Here is a 21,388-nt window from a genome sequence, read left to right as displayed (position 1 = left end):
CTCCAGATGATACTATCTTGTGTTCTTCCATTCCAAACTCTACACTTGTTGTGAATGAGGATCAAGCCATAGATGAATTTGGTTTTGCACAACCAACATGCGTTGTTATTCATGAAGAGTATGATTGGGAGCTTCAGCCTCAACACTCGGTGAAGGATGACTCCCTTCTGTCTGAGCCTCCGTTCTTTCCTAACATCTTTGGGGAACCTTCCATCCATGATTTCGCATGTGTATCTTCATTGTTGATCAGTCACAAGACACCCCAAATGTTAGTCCATCATCCGATAAAGAAGAGGATAAATTATTCATTGAAAATCCACTTGACCTTTCATCTGCCTTTTCTGGAAACACAGAGGATGAATTTGTTCGCTTCTCATCTACCCCTCTATTTGATTTATCAAATCATGAGGATGCTGATGAAATCATTGATTTTTCTGATCGTAACTTTCACGATCCATTTACTCTCGTATTCGATCAAGATCATGATTCTATCGCAATTGATTTTTTGAAGCCACCTATTTATGATGATCTATCTGACGATGAAGTCGAAACACCCCAGACTGTCGAGGAATTTTAGCCCGAGCTGATGGTTATGTCAGGCCCTCGCTGTCCTGAGGCTGGTTTCGCTTCCGATCAGGGAATTTTTGAATCACCCAAGGCTCCTCATCAATCATCTGTATGCATTGAAGATCAATCTCACACACAGATCATGCTTCCTCCACTCGAACTACACAATCCCATCGCTCATGCATTGGAGGAATCTTACATTGTAATCACACGTGCACGATGCAAGTTCTCTTTGTTTATTTCGTTTGCTTGCATGTCATAGTGAAGAGTATGCGTATGCTTCATAGTTGACACGTAGTGTCGCACAACACCGTGACAAGTCCACATAGCACATGTCATGTACTTGCACTCACTTATGTCCTATGGACTCTTTTAAACATGAAGTCTGTGTATCTTCATTTTTATATTTGTCTTGTTTGCTGGTTCGCACAACCGGGTTGCTCGCGGACCAGGCCTTCACCAACATGGGTTAACCAATGCGCCGGTGGCTACATTGGAAATATCACTTCACGTGATCAGGCCAATGCATCGTTAGCTTAGGAGTAGGAGTAGTGTTTGCTTGCATGCATTTTTGCTTTCTTGCTTTGCATGTTTTATTACTCACTTTGCTTTCGCATTTACTTCTTCTTCTCCTTTTCTTTGTTGTTTGTTTGCTTGTTCTTGTTCGTAGGTTAGTTTCGCATGAAATCATGCGTGACTCTTGAAACAAGCTGGGTAAAGTATAAGAGGCCTTGTGCAACTATCACTACTTGGTTATCTGTCATCCTGCCTCTGTGTGAAGAACTTGTTACTTTTGGTCCATGATACGTCGATGGAAAATGTGTACTGTTCGAAGTGAACCTTGATGAAAACATAACACTTGCGTGTTAACTAGTGTCACATACTCTAGGTGGTTTTTTTTGGGTTAACCCTTGTTAGCTCAGTAAAGTAGAGTAAGGTGAGGGGAAAAACCTTAATAGGCATGTTAGAGGTATATAATAAACTACTTCTATGGAGGAAAAACCTCTTCTGCTCTCAATAAGTCGGGATCCATTTTCTGCCTCTGAAATGAATAAGTGCTATGCACAGTTATGAAAATGAAAAATTAGAAAATGAAAAGTGAAAAATTTCAAAAATGAAAAATGAATAAGGTGAAAGAAGAGAAAATCTTCTAGTGCAGAGAGGTGATGCAAGTAACTTTGCCGAGGTACTGACCAGGCTCACTGGCAGCGGAGCGATGCTTGTGTTCCTGCGTGACTCCGTTAGGGTACTGTCTAGGCCTGCTGGCAGTAGAGAAACACCAGAGATGAAACTAAGACTCTGATGACTATACTACTGGTGCACCAATATACCCCTCAACCCCAATCGAAACAAATGTGTTGCCTTGGCTTGTAATGTGTGTCAATCGACTAAGATCTTGGCATATGCTACATATTACAATCATGCAAGTGTGAAAACCAAGATGAACTCAGAACTGAACAATACTTCCGGAGGTGTTAGACTTGATTTTCATGAACAAGGTCCATTCAGAGAGCTGGAGTTCTACTAGTGTGTTGCAAAGTGTTGTAGCAACTACAACCACCCTCTAAAAGTTTTCCTTAGCTTCATTTTGGAGCCTCCCTACCAACCATCCTCAGCAGCATGTCTTGCCTTGTCAAGTACATAAGCTTCAGTGATTTTCTAATAGATTGCCAGCGTGTGCATGAGAGCTTGTTGCAACCCCTTCATAGGTTGTTTCTCCAGACTTGGTCCAGCTGCAGGCTAAGCAGCTCCCTCAAGAAATTGCACAATTTTGGAGGGGAACAACCTTCCCTCCAGAAATTGCACAATTCTGTCTAGGAGCCTGCTGGGCTTCGGAATTGCATAAATCTGCCTGTCAAGCTTCACTAAGAAAATTGTGCAATTCCTCCCAACAGGACTGCTCAGCCCAGAAATTACGCAATTCTGGGCAGTAGTCAGCTCCTCAGCCCATAAATTATGCAATCCTTCTGGGCAGTTAGCCCAACTCCCTCCCAGAAATGCACATTTTTTCCCTCATCTGAGCAGGCTGTTGCATGTGCCATTAAGTTGGCCAGTTCCATCCGGGATCGGGAAAAATCGAATTGCATGTGTGGGTTGCATTTTCCCGGAATAGGAAAAAGCAACATGCAAAAAGCATCCCTAGATTTTAGGGAGTTATTTTTAGCAACTGGAGGTTACATGCAAAGATCGTTTTAGAATATTTCCTTCAAGTGTCACTTTTTCCTAGATTTGTGGCATGTGCATCGTGAGCCTCAAACTTATTTATTCGACACTTCAGAGCTCACTTATTCACATAGATCTTGGAGCTGTGACATCCCACAACACATCCAGGAGTCTTCGACACATCTAGCTTAGCTATTGACAGGTAGGTCCTCTTAACTTGTATTTTGTAGCATTTCTGTGGCCTTTTGTGTTTTCTCTTGTGCGAGTGTTGTTTTCTTGATTTCTATGAATGATTTTTGTCATTTACATGCATACTAGCTTGTATTATCACCGTTTCACTTTTCATTATCATCTAACTATTGTCGCATGCATGAAATGTTTTTGCACAAACGGTCGTTGAATCGTCAACTTGCTCCACCCACATGCATTTTGAACCAGTTTATGTATCTTTCATTCACCATTTTCATGCACGATCATTCACTCCTGCTTACATTCTGTATCGCCATGCAATCACTTTCACATTTTCTTTCAGTTGCCTGTCGGAAGGTCTAGGCAGCCTTGGCTCGGACTCTGCCTTACCAAGACAACATTGTGCAATCTTGAGAGGGAAGGCTCTGTCTTCCTCTCATGAAATGCAACTTTATGCCCAATGACTATCCTCTAGTCTTGCATTGCGCAATTATGAGGGACGATGACTGCTGGCCTAGAAAATTGCGTAATGCAGTCACTGGGCCTGCAACCATTTCCAACTAAAATTGCACATTGCGCAATTCTAGTAGCCAGCAGGCTAGCCTGGATTGTGCATTACGTAACTCCAATAGAAAACCAGCCTCCCAGATAGCCTAGACTTCCTTTTGCACAGTTCTGACAGCCAGTCTCCTAGCCTCCCAGGAAAAATTGTGTAATCCTTGCTAGTCAATCCCCAGGTATGTTGCATGTTGTTCCTTAGTTTTATTTGGTTTTAGCTTATAGATTTCTTTTCATGCATGTCTCTTTGTCTCTAGATCTAGCAAGTGTTCGTCTGCCTCTTAGCAGTTTAGGATTAATGGCCTCTTAAAGAGTAGGACCAAAGGACACTGACATAAGTGCAACTAGAGCAGCAATTGAGCGAGTTTCTACAAGTTTGTCAATATATGAAGATACCAAACTGATTGTAGACAAGGACATCAAGATGAAATGGAAAGAGGTCAATGATGCATTTGTAGGAACATTTGGGGAAGACGTTGAAGACCACCAAGTCTATGTGAACATCCAAAAGTCTGGCTTGTATCGAATTTCATGCAGGTATCCCATGCTCCCATGCGCAGACATGATACATTGGATCGGCCAAAAAATTCTCTCATGTGATTTTTATCGAAAGATTTTGTTTAAATGATACATTGGATCATCTCGCACACTGATCCTGAGATGATGACATTGAGAAGTGTTAGCGGGATGGATATTTCTACCTTCAGGGCAGAGGATTATGATGAGATGTATCAGATGTCGAAGCCTGTGATCACTATGGAGAGACCCTTCAGCATACCCAACAACAATGGCAACTCTAGTAATATCTTGAAGAACTAGGTGAAGGAGTCGGCTAAATTCAAGATGACACCCAACTAGGTCTACAAGATGAAGATAGTGCAAAAGGCATATCAATACTTGGTCATCATTGCATGTCGTCTGTATGGCCAAGAAAGCATGAAAACCTTCCCACAGAGTTGGGTGATCGCGTTGGACAAACTGGCCAGAGAAGGCAAAGCATGCAACTGGTCCAACATGTTGGCTCATCAGTTGAAGGAACAAGTAATAAAGGCTCGACAGCCACCCAAAGGTATGCAAGTAGGAATCTACATGTCCTCCTATATCTTGGATGCAATCTTTGCCCCTCAGGAGTTCCCAAGATTGAAGTGGACATGAACACCAGCGGAGACCTCTGTGAACACTTATTGTAAGATGTTTTCTAAATGTAGCTTCAGATGAGTTATCACACAACTTTCCGATCATTTTGTCACCCTGCCTTACAAGATGATATTCAAACAAGATCCACCTTGCATGTCAAAGGCAGCAATGGAGGCACTGAATGACATAGTTGATTGGTATACCTCACCATCCAGCACCTTCATACGGATGTACAACATGGACATGTTGGGTTGTGTTATATTCTTTCCACAACTAGCCCACGTAGTTAATCGGGGGGTTAGAGGGGGGGTCACATGGGGTTTGAGGCGTACCCGTAACCCCACTTTATGGGGTCTGGGGTAGTGCCCCGGAAAATTTTTGTTTTGGAACCTATGTTAGGTTGGGCGGACCCACCTATGGTTTTGTGCATGATTTTCGCATATGTTTTTTGGACGCGATGGTTTTTAGTCCATGGTATTGGACGCGATGGTTTTTGGTCCATGGAATTGGATGCTTCTGCATGTATAAATATGTATTGTAACATTGAAAGGAATATAATGAAAAATCAAGCTGGTAGTCCCAGTTTTGGGATCCTATTATCAGGAAATCTAGTGTCTATGCAGAGTTGCTAGTCCCAGTTTTGGGATCCTATTATCGGGAAATCTAGTGTCTATGCAGAGCTGCTAGTCCCAGTTTAGGGATCCTATTATCGGGAAATCTAGTGTCTATGCAGAGCTGCTAGTCCCACTAAGACTGGTAGCTATCTTAGAAACAAAAAAACTAAAACTACTCTCGTTTTCCTTTATGAGAAGTAGATAAGAGGGGAACAATGGAGACCAACCTCTATCTTGCGCTTGGTTCCTTGGAGAACAATAAGTTTTTCCAACTATTCAAGTTCCTTTCTAATGAAGCCCGAAGTGTCACCTTTTGTTAGAGGTAGCCATGATGCACCTTTAAGAGGCAAATCCAATGCACTCTATTGCATTAGTTGATCCTTTTTGTTATTAGAACATGTGTTTGACACATTCTCATGGCATAGTGCACCTTTCAGTTGAAGTCGACACTTGTGTTGTAAAGATATTTCTTAAGTGTTGCACTTGGAGATAAGTGTCACTTTACTTTCCTTTTGTTATATACTTGTTGGTTTTGGGTATTGTGTATCTTATTGTTATGTGAATTAACGTATGTGTATGTGATCATGTGGTATTAATATCTTGTCTCATTGATATCAAACTTAGTCAATTTTGGAGTTCTTCTCTATCCTCACCTCTTGCAAAAATCAAGAGCACATTCAACTTATATCCAAGTGATGAGTGCATTGCGCAATCTTAAGCCTTAGTGATGATACCTTTACTTCCTTGAATTGCACACTACACCCATCTAGAGGGCAACCTCCTTCACTGTGCATTGAGAAACCTCAGAGCATAACCACTCAACCTTGTTGCCTACACCTTCTCACTACAAAATATTGGACCAACCTTGCCTTGAATTACAGACTACTCATTCTTAGTGGATAGTAGGGCCATTTATGGGCTCATGTAGTGGAAACCAATGCAATTTGTTGAGCCTCTTCCTCAACCATTGTGCACTACATATTCATAGTGCCTAAGCTTTCCACTCCTGAAATTTACATCTATTCAATGTCTAGACCAACCTTTCCTTCATTGTGCACTATGCACTTCCAATGAGTATTACATCCATGTTTTATCCTTTGCAGTTCTCAACTACATAATACATAGACCCTTCTCCTCAAGAAATGTGCATTCTAAGTGTGCAATCTTGCAATATCTGCCTCCAGAAGCTGCCCCAATGCACATAATCTTGCCTTGCCACTACACACTCCTAGTACCTAGTCCCTCACTACTTTGTTGGGTGTGGAGCATGATTATCTTTTGTATTCAGAGGTATCGCCATAGTAGAACCTAGTTCATAATGTGGCGGAAATTCCGCCCGTCTATGTACGTCGCCAGGGTGGAGCAACGACGATTATTTGGAGCCCCCCCTGGCAAGGGATCGGGGACAGCGCCCTTGGAGCTAAAAATAGATGTAAAACTGTCTTGAAAAATGTTGTAATTTAGTAGTCAATTTGGGCCGTTCATTAGGCGGAGATCTGACTGTAGAAGTTATGTTTAATTTAGGGTTTTTTTTCCCTAGAAGGAAAACCTTTGCTATATATGAGTTAATTGTATTGTTTCTATGTAGATTTGTATTATGAGAGAGGAAGAGAGAGGAGATTGAGAGCGAAGAGGGAATTACAGCGGATCTACTATAGGTTGTATCTCTTCAGTTTTTTGGATAATATAAAAGGAACGACTGGATGTTTCTCCGTGGACGTAACCCAAATTTGGTGAACCACATGTATTTGTGTCTTTCTTGTTTTATGTGTTTTCTATGTTTATATTTATCTAATATATAATTTTCTAACATCCTTGCCTCCTGATCCCATGCACTACACCCAAGAAGGCCTCTCTTTGAGCCCTTGCACATTGTCCCATCACAATAAACATTTTGCATGAGGAAACAAGGTAGACTAAGTGATTTTGGGACTAATACTTGTCTTGTAATGAGTGAGGTACACTTGTAGGTGTTATCATCATAACATGGCAAGATAATGTTCAAGGAGGCCATCAAGGAGAAGTTGCGAAAAGGAAATTGTGGAGGTGAGACACAAAGGGAAAATCAAACAAGGATATAAATGAACTCTCAACTATGATAGATGGATGAAGACTGAGATGACATGTCTTGGGTGTGTATTATATCCCTTTGATGGGTCCATCCCACCCTTGTCACACCACACAAGGTTAATAATGCGTGAATAAATGAAATTTAATGATGGCAAGCAATTTATGTGTAAGGTTCATTCATCCGGCGGTTGATTGTAATGATTTTGATTTGGTTTTGGAGTCTGCACTTGTGATTGGTACCTTATGCTTCTATCGATGGACAAGTGTCCACCCTTAGGATTGTCAACCTCGCCTTGGTATGGGAGATCAAACCCTAGCGTAAGTCATTTGCATGCACATTTGTTGAGTTTGAGAGCTCTGCATTCTTGGTAAGCCGTGGTTGTTTCTGAGTGAGGTTTCTGCTGTTAATGTGCTTTGGTTCGGCGCTTGACCTGAAAGTTTTCATCCTCTGTCCAGTATGAAATTCTGTTACAACTGTTAGTTCGTTCACGTTGCTTTACTTGCACTTGTTCTGGTAGATTATTGTGAAATTGTAGTTTGCTGGTTAACGTGATTCTTTCTGGCTTGAACCTTTCTAGGTGACAATTGTTGAGTCTCTGGTCGTCTTCCCTCGGTTTCGAACAGGATGCAGTTGCAGTTCTCAGCTTCGGCTCCTTCAGCGTTGCAAGGGTAAGTTCTCTGGTTCTATGCTGTTAGTTGTCTCCTCTTTTCCCTCAATTGACTGATGTTTTTGCTCCTTCGCGAGCAGGGTAACCTTAATGAACTGCCATGATCACAGCTTGCCTCTGTTAGATAATTTTCAGACCCAGGTTTTGTTCTTTCGCCTGTTCTTGTCTTACTTTGCAGCTCAATACTCATGAAATTTGATAAATGGCTATCGTTGCAGGTATAACTACCTAGAGGGCTTCAGAATCCGGCTGTTCGAAACTCCGGCTAGACCTGGGTAGAGTCGTTCTTTGTTCTTCTTGTCATTTGCATTCAACGCCGTAGGCTTGGGTTATTGTAATTCCTGTTTCAGAAATTTATTAAGTTGTTGACTGTATGAAGTCTCAAGCCGTTGCCTTGCACAGTCGTTCTTGTTAGTTGATAGTTGTAGGTTCGGCCTTAGGGTTTCTAGACCCGCACATTATGTCACTTCGAACTTGTAATATGTTATGGCATGGACTGTATAATTATTCAAACAGGATTTTGAAACTGTGTATGACTGGACAGAGATTTTCTCGTGCTTATTTTATAAAGAAAACAATGGATTTTATTCTTCAGGCATACCTGGGTATTCTGCTTGGTTTTCTGTTTGTCAATGCTTGCGCCTTGTCTGTATTTTTAATGCTCGAGATATTCGGCTTGTCCTAGATTCTTTGGCGTTCATATGCTTGTTATGTCAGGGTCTGTAGGTCTTGTCTCTGCAACACGTTCTTGGGTTGTGTTTGCAACTTATCTGGTTTCGTAGGCCCGCTTGAACCAATGTAATTCGAAATACATGTATGTGCATATGCTTATAGAATAGAGTAATGACTAGACTTTTATTGTTAATGGAAATCAACAGAATGACATGTAGATAGTTCAACAGTCACAGGATGCTGGAAAGAAATGTCTGTGTGCTCAGAGATATATTTCATTAGCTTTTTCACTCCCTTTTCCAAAACGTCGAACCCTACAATTGTGTTATGTTCCTCTTTTAAAATGATTGTAAGGAACTGTTTGTATGGAACTGTTTTTCTTCCAACTGCTGTTGGTTACATATGTTTAGTTCCAGGAACTGTTATTGTCTTACAGTATTATTATGAAAATAAAACTAGTTACTTATAACAATTATCCTAATTAATTCTTGACCTTCCTACGTACTGTTCTTTATTAAATTAAACAACATAAACAAAAATAAAAAAAAACAACCACATTGTTCACTCAACAAATTCCTCTTCTGTCCTCTTCAGAGACCAAACAGCCTTTCCTTTCGTCTTGACCTGTCAGCTAGATGCTCCTGCATCAGGCTCCCAGAGTAAGAAAAAGTCATGGCTTCGTTCCATGAGCTCCTCCACAGAATAACCAGCCTTCTGTATCTGTGCCGTGTCGAGCCATGAACTATCCTCAATCGGAAAGTTCTTCCACTTGACAAGGTATCGCAGATACTCTTTCCTGCGAGTCCTCTTGGCTACCTGTGTGTCGAGAATCTTCTCGATCTCATGGGGTTGAGCCGAAGGCATGTGCCTCATCCAAGAACTGTCTCCAACTTGGGTGCCCTGTTCTGGCCATACCACACTATTTTCCTCTGGGTTGGCAGTATATGGGAACAAGTCTGCCACATTGAAAATAGGTGATATGCCTATATCAGGTGGCAGCTGTATCTCATAAGTGTTGGCTGAGAATTTACGTAAAATCTTGTAGGGACCAATCTTTTTGAATTTTAGCTTGTTATATGTGCCCTTAGGAAATCGTCCTTTGTGTAAGTGTGTAAGGACTTCATCACCTATATTGATTTGGACTTCTCACCGCTTTAAATCTGCTTGTTGTTTATATTTCTGCACGTTGTCCTGCAACTTTAGTTTCACTTGTTCGTGTAGTTCACTCATCGCTTCAACAAAATCTTCCCCATCAGCACTTCTCCTCTCCAACTTTCCCAGATCCCACAATTCATGTATTCCGTAAGGATGCATGCCGTATACGATCTAAAATGGACTCTGTTTGGTGCTTCGGTTTGGTGAATCATTATAAGCGAATTCTGCCTGAGCGAGAGCACGATCCCATAACCGTGAATTTTCCCCAGTCAAACTTCGTAACAAGTTTCCCAAAATCCTGTTCACCACTTCCATTTGCCCATCAGTCTGCGGATGATATGCAAAACTGAAGTTCAACTATGTGTCCAACTTCTTCCACAGGGTGCGTCAAAAGTGTCCCCTGAATTTTATGTCCCTGTCATAAACAATAGATCTGGGTAGGCCGTGTAATCTAACAATCTTCATGAAAAACAGGTGAGCTACGCGAGTGGCATCACTAGTTTTTCGACAAGGGATGAAATGCACCATTTTAGAAAACCTATCTACCACCACCATCATTGAGTCATAACCATGTTGTGTTCTAGGCAGTCTTAAGACAAAGTCAATGCTGACTGAGTCCCATGGTCTACTTGGAACAGGTAATGGTGTGTAAAGTCTAATGTTTTAACTATGTCCCTTTGCTAGTTGGCAAACTTTACACCTATTCACATACTGTTGTTCATCCCTTCGCATTCTTAGCCAGTAATAGAAGTGTCCAAGCTGCTCCAAAGTTTTGTCTATGGCGAAGTGTCCGGCTAGACCACCACTATGTTTCTCCCGTATAATATTTTCTCTCATCGAAAAATCAGGGATACATAACTGTCCCCCTCTAAATAGTAGTTCCTCCTGCAAGTTGTAGTCCAACCATGGACTTTTGTTCCTCAGCACGGGATTTTGACAGGCTTCAAAGGCCTCTTTGAAATCTGTGTCGGTCTGGTACAAATCTTTCAAGTGCTCGAAACCCAACACCTGTATTGTACTTTCCTATAAGAGCAAGGCTCTTCTACTCAATGCATCCACCACCTTATTGGCCTGCCCGCTGATGTGTTTCAGCACAAAGGTGAAACTCTGTAAATACTCCACCCATTTGGCATGCTTGTGGTTCAATTTGTGTTGTTGCATTACATATTGTAGCACTGAATTATTAGAAAATAACACAAACTCATTCCCCAGCAGGTAGTGTCTCCAATGCTTTAAAGCTTGGACGACAACATAAAATTCCTTGTCATATGAGGAATATTTCTGCCTGCTTTCATTCAATTTCTCGCTGAAAAATGCAACAGGTTTGTCTTCTTGACTGAGTATAGTGCCAATGGTTGTACCACTTGCATCGCATCGAACCTGGAAAAGCTTATTAAAATCCGGTAACCTTAGAATCAGCCTTTCTGTAATTTTCCGCTTTAGGAGCTGAAAGCTGTCCTCTGCTGCCTTGGTCCAACAAAAAGGTTGACTGGCCTTTTTGATGGTGTCTAGCATAGGTGCGCAGATTTCACTAAAATTTCTTATAAACTTGCGATAAAAACTCGCCAGCCCATGAAAACTACGTACCTCGAATAAGCTTTTCGGTGATGGCCAATTAACGATTGTTGCAATCTTTTCTGGATCCATCTTCAATTCATTTTCTGCAATTACAAAGCCCAAATAAACCAGTTCTCTTTGTAGGAAAGTACATTTCTTCAAGTTTATCAGCAGCTTATTTTGCTGTAATTTCTCTAGCACTCTTCGAACATGTTGAAGGTGCTCTTCTTTAGTCCTGCTAAAAATCAATATGTCATCAAGGTATACTATCACAAACTTACCAATGAACTCTTTCAACATTTCATTCATCAACCTCATAAAATTACTAGGAGTGTTACTCAAACTGAACGGCATGACCAACCACTCACACAACCCTTCATTAGTCTTGAAGGCTATCTTCTACTCATCTCCTTCTCTGATCCGGATCTGATGATAGCCACTCTTCAGATCAATCTTCGTGAAATATGCTACTCCACTTAGACAATCCATCATATCGTCCATCCTTGGTAGAGGAAACTTGTACCTAATGGTGATTTTGTTGATGGCCTGTGAATCCGTGCACATCCGCCATTCTCCTCCTTTCTTGGGAGCGAGAACTGTTGGTACTGCACAAGGGCTCAAGCTTTCCCTTATCAGCCCTTTATCCAACAACTCCTGCACCTATTTTCTAATCTCTTCATTATCTTTGGGGCTCATCTGATATGCTGCCTTATTTGGTAAGCTTGCTCCGAGTATGAAATCGATATGATGACTGATGCTTCTTTTGGGAGGCAACTTGTCTAGCAAATCATCAACTACAATGTCCTTGAATTCCTGTAGCATCTCTTGAATTTCTGCAGGCAATTCAGACATTTCTGTGTGCAACAACACTGTCTTAGTCCTCCTCACAACAACATAATTCACTTCGTTTTCCTCGATCTGTTTCACAAACTGTTTTCCATCTACTAACAACACTTTTGTCCCGCTTGCTTCTGCTGTATCCTCTTCCTTGATGGGTACAAGCGTATGCTTGACTCCATCTTTAACAAACTTGTAGCAATTCATCTTCCCATCATGTACCACCTTCCGATCATACTACCATGGTCTTCCCAGTAGTATGTGACACACGTCCATTGGCATAATATCGTAAACAACTTTGTCCTTGTACCTGCCAATGTGAAATTCAACCTCACACTTTTCATCAACCAATAGCTGGTGGCCTTTCTGCAGCCACGACACCTTGTAAGGGGTGGGGTGCTTAAGCCACTTCAATCCGAGCTTCTCCACCATCTCGGTGGCAACCAAATTATTTGTACTCCCACTGTCTATGATCAATTTGCAGCACTTTCCGTGTGATTTGCAAACTATCTGGAACAGTGCTTTCCATTGGGTCTGCTCAGTAGTTTCCTTGGCTAGCTTCAACAATACTTTGTTTAGAACCAAGGCCTCCCCTATTTCTGCTACATTTTCTACTTCCTAGGGCGGTGCCTCAACTTCCTCAGGCTGTGCAACAAATGTTCCCCTTTGGCCAGCTTGCTCTACTTCAGGGCATTCAAAAGATCTATGCCCCCACTTGTGGCACCTGTAGCACTGGTAATTAGCTCCTCTACCTCGACCATTCCCTCTTCCTCGCTGATATGGCCTGCCACTCCTAGTGCTGTCTCCTTTCTTTACTGTTCCTGAAGCCTTGGAGCTGCTGCCCTCTTTGCTATTACTGGCAGTTCGCCCTCTGCCATAGGACTGTCCTCGTCCTCTGTCGTTTCCCCGTCCTCTCCTATTATTCTGTTTTCTATTAATCTTTTCTTCAGCCTTTACAACACTCTGATAGGCTTCCTCTATGTTTCTCGGGGAAAGAATACTGATTTCATCCAGTATTTCTAGCCTCAAACCGTTTACGTATCTTGTTGTCTTCTCCGGAGTGTCATTAGTATAACCAGCCCTCAAGTTCACACGGTAGAATTCTTCTGTATATTCCTTTACTGTCATGCCTTTCTGTCTTAAGTTCTGCACTTGTCGGTAAAGCGCAACCTGATAATCCTTAGGCAGAAATCTGCCTTTCAGCTTGGCCACCATCCTTGGCCACTTCCTTATCGGTAGCTTATTCATTCTCCTTCTCTCTGCTTGGACACTATCCCACCACAGGGCGGCATGTCCCTTCAATTTGGTTGCAGCGAACCTGACTCTTTGGTCCTCACTGATCTCTTCATTTTCAAAATACTTATCCAACTCGCTTATCCAGTCCAACAGAACTTCTGTGGACAGACTGCCATCATAGTTAGGAATTTCCAGTTTGGGCTTGCTGCTGGCTAACAGCACTGACCTCAGCAATCTTATCTCTGGTGCTTCCTCATCTGATCCTTCTGTAGTAACTACTACTTCCTCCTCACTGTCATCTCCGAGTTCTGGATCTCTTCTCCTTCCTGCCTCCACTGCCTCTAAATGAGTAGTAAGGGTCCTTATTTCTTTCCTCAATCCTTCATCTGCTACTCTGCACACACCTGTCCCACGTCCTTGTCTTCCAACCTCCATATCCTGGCTCTTTCAACTTCCTACTCTGATACTACTTGATGGGTCTAGCCCACCCTTGTCACACCACACAAGGTTAATAATGCGTGAATAAATGAAATTCAATGATGGCAAGAAGATTATGTGTAAGGTTGATTCATTCGGCGATTGATTGTAATGATTTTGATTTGGTTTTGGAGTCCGCACTTGTGATTGGTACCTTATGCTTCTATCGATGGACAAGTGTCCACCCTTGGGATTGTCAACCCCACCTTGGTATGGGAGATCAAACCCTAGCGTAAGTCATTTGCATGCACATTTGTTGAGTTTGAGAGCTCTGCGTTCTTGGTAAGTCGTGGTTGTTTCTGAGTGAGGTTTATGCTGTTAATGTGCTCTGGTTCGACGCTTGACCTGAAAGTTTTTGTCCTTCGTCCGGTATGAAATTATGTTACAACTGTTAGTTCGTTCATGTTGCTTTACCTGCACTTGCTCTGGTAGATTATTGTGAAATTGTAGTTTGCTGGTTAACATGATTATTTCCGGCTTGAACCTTTTTAGGTGACAATCGCTGAGTCTCTAGTCGTCTTCCCTCGGTTTCGAACAGGATGCAGTTGCAGTTCTTGGCTTCGGCTCCTTCAGCATTGCAAGGGTAAGTTCTCTGGTTCTATGCTGTCAGTTGTCTCCTCTTTTCCCTCAGTTGACTGATGTTTTTGCTCCTTCGTGAGCAGGGTAACCTTAATGAACTGCCATGACCGCAGCTTGCCTCTGTTAGGTAATTTTCAGACCCAGGTTTTGTTCTTCCGTCTGTTCTTGTCTTACTTTACCGCTCAATACTCACGAACTTTGATAAATGGTTGTCGTTGCAGGTATAACGACCTGGAGGGCTTCGGAATCTGGTTGTTCGAAACTCCGGCTAGACCCGGGTAGAGTCGTTCTTTGTTCTTCTTGTCATTTGCATTCAACACCGTAGGCTTGGGTTATTGTAATTCCTGTTTCAGAAATTTATTAAGCCGTCGACTGTATGAAGTCTCAGGCCGTTGGCTTGCACAGTCGTTCTTGTTAGTTGATAGCTATAGGTTTGGCCTTAGGGTTTCTAGACCCACACGTTATGTCACTTCGAACTTGTAATATGTTATGGCATGGACTGTATAATTATTCGAACAGGATTTTGAAACTGTGTATGACTGGACAAAGATTTTCTTGTGCTTATTTTATAAAGAAAACTATGGATTTTATTCTTTAGGGATACCTAGGTATTCTGCTTGGTTTCTGTTTGTCAATGCTTACGCCTTGTCTGTATTTTTAATGCTCGAGATATTCAGCTTGTCCTGGATTCTTCGACATTCATATGCTTGTTATGTCAAGGTCTGTAGGTCTTGTCTCTGCAACACATTCTTGGGTTGTGTCTGCAACTTATCTAGTTTCGTAGGCTCACTTGAACCAATGTAATTCGAAATACATGTATGTGCATATGCTTATATAATAGAGTAATGACTAGACCTTTATTGTTAATGGAAATCAAGAGAATGACATGTAGATAGTTCAACAATTACAAGATGCTGGAAATAAATGTCTGTGTGCTCAGAGATATATTTCATTAGCTTTTTGACTCTCCTTTCCAAAACGTAGAACCCTACAATTGTGTTATGTTCCTCTTTTAAAATGATTGTAAGGAATTGTTTGTATGGAACTGTTTTTCTTCCAACTGTTGTTGTTACATATGTTTAGTTCCAGGAATTGTTATTGTCTTACAGTATTATTACGAAAATAAAACTAGTTACTTATAATTATCCTAATTAATTCTTGACCTTCCTACATAATTTTCACTCAGCAAATTACTCTTATGTCTTCTTCAAAGACCAAACAACCTTTCCTTTCGTCTTGACTTGTTAGCTAGATTCTCTTGCATCACCTTTCCAAGCATCATGGGGTTCATGGCAGTGCCCTAGATTTTTATTTTTACTTTATGTAGACCCTATAATACTTGGGCAGACCCAAGGATGGTGGGCAAACCCAAAGATGGTGGGTGGACCTACCCATGGTTTTGTGCATGGTGGTTTTTTCCCATGGTATTTTTAGATCCAATCGAGGGAACTATGATTATGTACTAATCTAGGGTTAGTGGATTGAGGTTTATGAATGCTTCGAAATGTATATATATGTACTGTAACATTGAAAGGAATATAATGAAAATTCAGCCTGGTATTCCCAGTTTTGGGATCCAGGGGAAAATATCTGTGTATATTTTTTTTATGTTCTCGCTATTGTATATTTGCTTGTTTTAAGAATTTGTTTGCAGGTAATTTCTGTAAAAGGTTAAAACCTACAACATGGAAGACTCTAATGCTACAAACTGATGTTTTATGAGGGTGAAGATGAGGTACAGGAAATATCTATCATGAAGGACAAGAAGACATAGCAACAAAGAGAAGAACTTGGCATTGATATACTATAACGAAATATCATGTCACAATCATACAATTGTAACTCCTCAAAGTGTCAACAAAACAATGTTGTCTTGTCTCATGCATTTTTTCCACATTATTGGCAGAAAATCATGTAATTTAAAAATTGGAAAATGTAAAATGTTTGGAAGCCCAAGGGTCGCACATGGAATGTGTAGAGTCACTAGGAAGTCCAAGAGTCATGTAGGAGATAAAAAGTCACATGTGAGCTCAAGAGCTATGAGGGAGGTGAAGAGTCACATGGGAGGTGAAGAGTCACCTCAATTGTTATAAATAAACCCTCATAGCTCAAGCAAATGACTTTTAACCTTGGATTCTCAAGCTAACCATAGGAGAGAACATCATCCTTTTGAGGAGAAAGTGGTGGCTTAATGTTCCACTGTTGGAGCTAGTGATGTATCATTTATAATTTTGTATCATGTAAATTTCACTTAATGATTTGAAGCTCTCAAATCCAACACACTTTCATGCATATATCATGAATCTTGTAATACTATTCTTTCATTGTTTGTGGTGTATGTTTTTGTTTATACATACTAAGGAAAATTAACTGTTTCATTGCTTTAGTATACATATTTGAATTGTGTGTCTCTTGCTTAGGGACAATTTTAAGAGGCCCCCTGAAATTGTATGTATAATAAATGGGTGAATCCCCAAGGTACATATAAAAATGTATAGGCTATTTTTTCAATTACATAATATGTATAGATAATTTTTTGACGAATCTTTTATTGAATTAGAAATTTTTGATAAATCTTGGCAACTTTTTTCACTAAATTATAAAATGTTGTGAAGTCATTGCAAATAGCGTTACTTCTCAACATAGTGTTTTGGTGGCTAAGTCAGTGATTCTATCTTCAAAGTGTTCAACACCTTCAAATGTTATATTTTGTCACTCGGTAAGATCAGTGCAACTTCTTGGAAACGTTCAAAGGAAAATTATTCTATGTGACATTATTTCCCTACACACTTGTTTCAAGTTTTGAGCTTGCTCATGTTTAGGAGCATTTTCTCCACTTGGTGAGTTGTAGTAGGGTTGGTTAGGTGGAATTTGGGGGGAAATTAGGTTGGTTAGGAGTTCATTTTTTGAGATAAATCTCAAACCCTTATTGTGGCTAGTACTAAAAATTAGTTTAGGTCAAATTGTTCCACCAAATAACTACTCATAATTAAATTAAAATTTTAGAAACCCTATTCCAAAAAAATACATCTATAAATATAATAATTTTAGATCTTAAACTTTTGTGATCTATATTGATAATGAAGATGTCTTTCGTATTAATCACATTATTAGGATTTGGTCGATGTTTCAAACCATCTAACGTGGTTCATCCTCTAGGCAATGGTGAAAAAATCAATCTACCCAACAGTTTAAATAGCATAGATGCATCTGGGTCAAGAGTTGTCCGTTGGGAATTAGCCGCTAAGAATTAGTTATTAGAATAAAATTAATATTATTTAGGTATTAAAATAGATTAAATTGAATAAATAAAATTAATAACTAATTAATAATTAATAAATAGTTATTATGAAATAGTTGTTAGGAATAACTTGTTAGAAATTAGTTGTTTGAACCATTGAAATAATAATTAATTAATTAGTTAATTTATTTATTATTTTTAAATTAAATTAGATGGGACTCAATTAAAAATAATAAAATAATATTTAATCATAAAATACGAATAAATGTGATTATATATGTGTAATGTTTATAAAATCATATAAATATTGTAAAATCATTTTTAGGTGGTTCCATTAGCCAAAGAATCCAAGAACATGCAGAGAAATCAAAGCACTATGTCTGAGGATTCTCGGTCATCGCTAGGGTTGAACACTTCCATCATAGGAAGTTGAGAGAAACCATTGAGATTGAGAAACATGCAATCAATCTCAACAGGGATGAATGTTGGAAATTAAGCAAGAGGTGGGTTCCTTCTCTCCTTAATTGACACCCCCCCCCCCCCCCCCCTCCTTTTTTCCCAAGAAATGATTTTATAAGATTAATCTAATTTTATAAGATTAATCTAATTTTATAAACATTACACATATATAATCATATTTATTTGTTCTCCGGGCCAAAAAAAGAAAATCAGTCCAATTTAATTTAATTTAAAAATAATAAAAATTAATTAATTATTATTTTAATGGTTCAAACATTTAATTTTTAACAACTTACTCCTACCATCTATTTCATAATAACTAATGATTAATTTATAATTAAATATTATTTTTCTTTATTCAATTTAATCTATTTTAATACCTAAATAAAATTAATTTTATTCTAATAACTAATTCTTAACGACTAATTCCCAATGGCTAATTGTTGATCCAAGATACTTTTTTCACCATTGTCCTCACCATAACCCACAATAGATTGTTTGAAATGTCGACCAAATCCTAATAATGTGATTAATATGAAAGACATTTTCATTAAAAATAATGATTAATAAATAATATTAAAAATATTTATTATTATTATTATTATTATTAAATAATAATAAATAAATAATAAAAGCATTTATTAATTTGTGTTTATTATTTTTTAAGATTTACAAACCATAGATAAAATGATATATGATGTATATAGTTTTTAAATTAAAACATAAATTAAAATAAATAATCTTTCTTATATAAATATTTTTAATTAAAATCTAATACTAATTATAATATTCATATATTCTTCGGTGAAAGAGTTCTGAGGCTCAGTGAAAGAGTTAAACACGTACTTTATATATACACTTCCTCGCATTCTTCGCATATATTCTTTGGTGAAAGAGTTCTGAGGCTCGGTGAAAGAGTTAAACACGTACTTTATATATACACTTCCTCTATGATATAAGACCATAAGGCTCACATCTTCGGTGATCAGTTTTGAGGCTCGCTATATGACCAAGGCAGAGGCTCGCATATATTCTTTGGCATTTAAACCCAGGTTCTGAGGCCTGCATCTCCGGTCTCCGGGCTGCGGTGGGCACGACCGATTTGCAGTCAGGTTTTCTGATATCAGGTGGACACATTCCTTATCTTTTTCTTTTTCTAATACATATTTGCTCATATAATTTCAAGTATGAATATTTCACCACAGTTACCAAAGATTACCAAGGGCAGAGCTAGCACAGTTACTCTACAAGGCCTTTATGAGTATATAGAGTCTTTAGAGAAAAGTAGAGAAGAAAGAGAAGCCAAGCTACAAAAAGAGTTAGAAGCCATGCTGGAAAATAAATTTGCATCTCTTGAAGACATAATCCAAAAACAAATAGAAAATAAAATAGAACTACTGGAGAATAAAATGGAGGCAATGGAGACTAGATTGCAGGTTATAGAAAAACAAAACAAAGATACTAACCAACCATCCCAGCAAGGAGATGTTGATACTTTAGAGAGTCTTAAAATGAAAGACATGATTAAAGAACTAGAAGAAAAAGTTAATAGCCGCCTCACCCTAAATAATGTGGTAGATAAGTTAGATATCAAATGAATTAAAGATGAAATGAAAAAATTAACAGAATTAGACCACAAACGTAACAAAAGGGCCTTGAACCTTATAATATCTGGTTTAAAAGAGGAAGTAGATGAGGATACTTTAGCCTTAGCCCAGACAGAATTACATAATAGATTACAAATTGAAACAATGTGTCTCATAGAAGCAACAAGGTTGGGGAAATTAACAAAGAATAAAGGAAGACTAATCCGCATAAAAGTGAGCTCCACTGATCATAAGTACAACAAACTTAGTAAAACCTCAAGTCTAAAAGGAATGGGAATATTCATAAATGTGTTATGAAACCAGCTCAAGAAAAGATAGAAAAGATAGATCAACGCCTTAGAATTCAGCCTCTTCGAGGGGCCAACCTCCTTTACATTACATAAATGAACAATTCTTGGATGATACAAATGACAAAACCTCCTTTCTATATATAGGAGTCTAAGGAGTCACAATATAATCCAGCCGACCTAACAATAATAATATAAAGCCACAAAAATAACAATAGAGGGATTCTATGGGGCACAGAAATAATAATATGGGGGTAATAGGGGCACAACAATATAAATAAGGGGTATAACTACAATAGTAATGGGGTAATCACTAGTATTATAGGGACCCAACATGCCCCTCTCCTTCAAAAAAGTGTTGTCCTCAACGCTTGAGTAGTTCTGGATACTTCTGCATAAAATTCTCATCCTCCCATGTGGAATCTTCAGCGGATAAGTTCTTCCACTTGATAAGATACTCTGAAATTGATCGATTTCGTAGCTGTCGAGTTCTTGTTTCTGTGACTGCTTCCGGTTCCAATATAATTTTTCCTTCCTCGTCAAGTTCTGGCAATATTGTTTGAACTGGGAGCTTGTCGCCTATAACCTTCTTTAAACATGAAACATGGAAAACTGGGTGCAATCGAGAAGCTGCAGGAAGCTCCAATTTGTATGCCATAGTACCAATCTTTTCCAACACCTTGTACGGACCATAATACTTTGGTGATAATTTATTATCCTTCTTAGCTTGCTTTAGGGACATTTGCTTATATGGTTGTAGCCGTAGGAATACCCAATCACCTACATCAAAACTTCTTTCACTGCGATGTTGATCTGCCTGTTGTTTCATTCTATTTTGTGCCAACACGAGGTTATCCTTTAAGAGTTGGAGGACTTGTTGTTGATGTTCGATGTGATGTTCCACTGCTTGAACCTTAGAATTTTCTCTTAAATATGATGTGATTGATGGTGGTTGGTACCCATAAAGTGCCATAAATGGGGTCATTTTTGTTGCTGTATGGAAGGAAGTGTTATACCACCATTCAGCCAGAGGCAACCATTTGACCCATTGTGTCTGTTTATCAGATACAAAGCAACGAAGATATCCTTCCAAACATTTGTTTACTATCTCAGTTTTCCCATCAGATTGAGGATGATAAGATGAGCTATGAGCTAACTGAGTACCCAGACAAGAAAATAATTCTGTCCAAAAATTTCCAGTGAAAATGGGATCTCTGTCACTTACAATAATCTTTGGGTTTCCATGTAGCTTTTGAACTGTTTCCAAAAGTGTGCATACTTGGTAAGTTTGTCAACTACCACCATGATGACACTC

The 21,388-nt window shown here is 39.2% G+C and overlaps 1 protein-coding gene across 1 annotated transcript; it reads right to left on the bottom strand.

The window, feature by feature from the left end:
* Positions 1 to 12,010: 12,010 nt before the first annotated feature.
* Positions 12,011 to 12,619, bottom strand: LOC149146902 (uncharacterized). Its single transcript, XM_089441660.1, has 2 exons — positions 12,458 to 12,619; positions 12,011 to 12,337 (listed from the first exon to the last, which is right to left on the bottom strand). Exons 1-2 carry the CDS (start codon positions 12,617 to 12,619, stop codon positions 12,011 to 12,013), a joined length of 489 nt encoding a protein of 162 aa, XP_089297786.1.
* Positions 12,620 to 21,388: the final 8,769 nt, after the last annotated feature.

Source organism: Pinus tabuliformis, chromosome 9, assembly GCF_031772625.1.
Source record: "Pinus tabuliformis cultivar Carrire ecotype Pingquan chromosome 9, CPIR1, whole genome shotgun sequence".
Taxonomy (NCBI): domain Eukaryota; kingdom Viridiplantae; phylum Streptophyta; class Pinopsida; order Pinales; family Pinaceae; genus Pinus; species Pinus tabuliformis.
Note: the sequence above shows the minus strand (reverse complement) of the source record. Positions and strands in the feature narration are given on the sequence as shown.